This window comes from Notothenia coriiceps, unplaced genomic scaffold (genome assembly GCF_000735185.1).
Source record: "Notothenia coriiceps isolate Sejong01 unplaced genomic scaffold, NC01 NC01_scaffold00032812, whole genome shotgun sequence".
Lineage (NCBI taxonomy): Eukaryota > Metazoa > Chordata > Actinopteri > Perciformes > Nototheniidae > Notothenia > Notothenia coriiceps.
The window spans coordinates 211736-212781 of record NW_011365513.1 but is presented as its reverse complement, the minus strand read 5'-3'; the positions used below and the strand labels follow the sequence as shown (position 1 = coordinate 212781).

The 1046-nt window shown below is 39.4% G+C and overlaps 1 protein-coding gene across 1 annotated transcript in view; it reads right to left on the bottom strand.

The window, feature by feature from the left end:
• Positions 1 to 226: 226 nt before the first annotated feature.
• The window catches only part of srms (src-related kinase lacking C-terminal regulatory tyrosine and N-terminal myristylation sites), a 13148-nt gene continuing 12328 nt past the window's right edge, over positions 227 to 1046 (bottom strand). Inside the window, exon 4 of the mRNA XM_010789422.1 lies at positions 227 to 400. Coding sequence (XP_010787724.1) covers positions 227 to 400 — 174 coding nt within the window. The remainder of the gene's footprint in view (positions 401 to 1046) is intronic.

The following is a 1046-nucleotide window of genomic DNA, read 5'->3' as shown; positions in this document are numbered from 1 at the left end:
TAGATGCAAGTAATGCTGTTTTCAAAATGTTCAAAACAATCCGCATCATCTTCCTCATAAAACAATTGAAAAGCAGTTAAAATGGTCTTCAATCATCAGAGATATGTATAGGTATATACATATTTGCTTTTGTATTTGGGTTTGTGGGAAAACGGTATTTTGATGTCTCTGTCTTTACAACAAACTGAAAGATTGACAATCTAGTTGACTTTGACTAAAATGATCGTCAGTCACATGCTTCATTATTCCTACCTTGTTTCAGCGTCTTTATGGCCACCTTCTTGTTCTCAGTGGTCCACAGAGCCTCCCACACCTCTCCAAAGTGCCCCTCTCCCAGCTTCTTGTGCAGCCTGAACTCCTCTCGAGGCCTCTCCCACGGCTCCATGTCGAACAGCTCGCGCTGCACAGAGACCACAGGGTGAGTCCAGACCACTTACACTCAGAACTGTCTACAGAAAGGATGCTCTGTGCATTTTAAATATTGTTTGATTCATCCGTTTTGAAAGAAGTCCCCACTCTGCACATTACAAGGTGCTGGGACAACAGAACTGGACTGTGAATGATGAGAGCTGCTTGGTCACATAATGTACATGATACCTGGTGACATGAGCCCTGATACTGCCGAGTAATCATGAAAGCAGTGTTGAAATGTGATAATGGATCAGAGCGGAAAATATGCTTTTGATTCTTTAAAATGACATTCTGGGCACGTTGCCTTTAACTTTCATTGATGTTGTGATATCTGATGTACTTTCCTGAATGCTGGTCTCTATAAATAAACATGACTGGAAACATGTGAGCCTGGGTTTATCTCTTCCTGAGATTTTAATGCCAGTCAAAATGTCCTTAGTTTCTTTAATTTGAAAAAGATCTTTTTTTAAAAAGCCAGATGAAAAAAAACGAATTTATTTTTTCTTACCTTGTTAAATGTTTTTGCAGTCTCAAGTTTCTTAATTCTTTTCAGAGCAATTTAAATATTGATGATGACATTAGAGATAAGCAGCATGATGCAAGGTAAGTGAAACAATAAATGGAGGGGGGGGGGG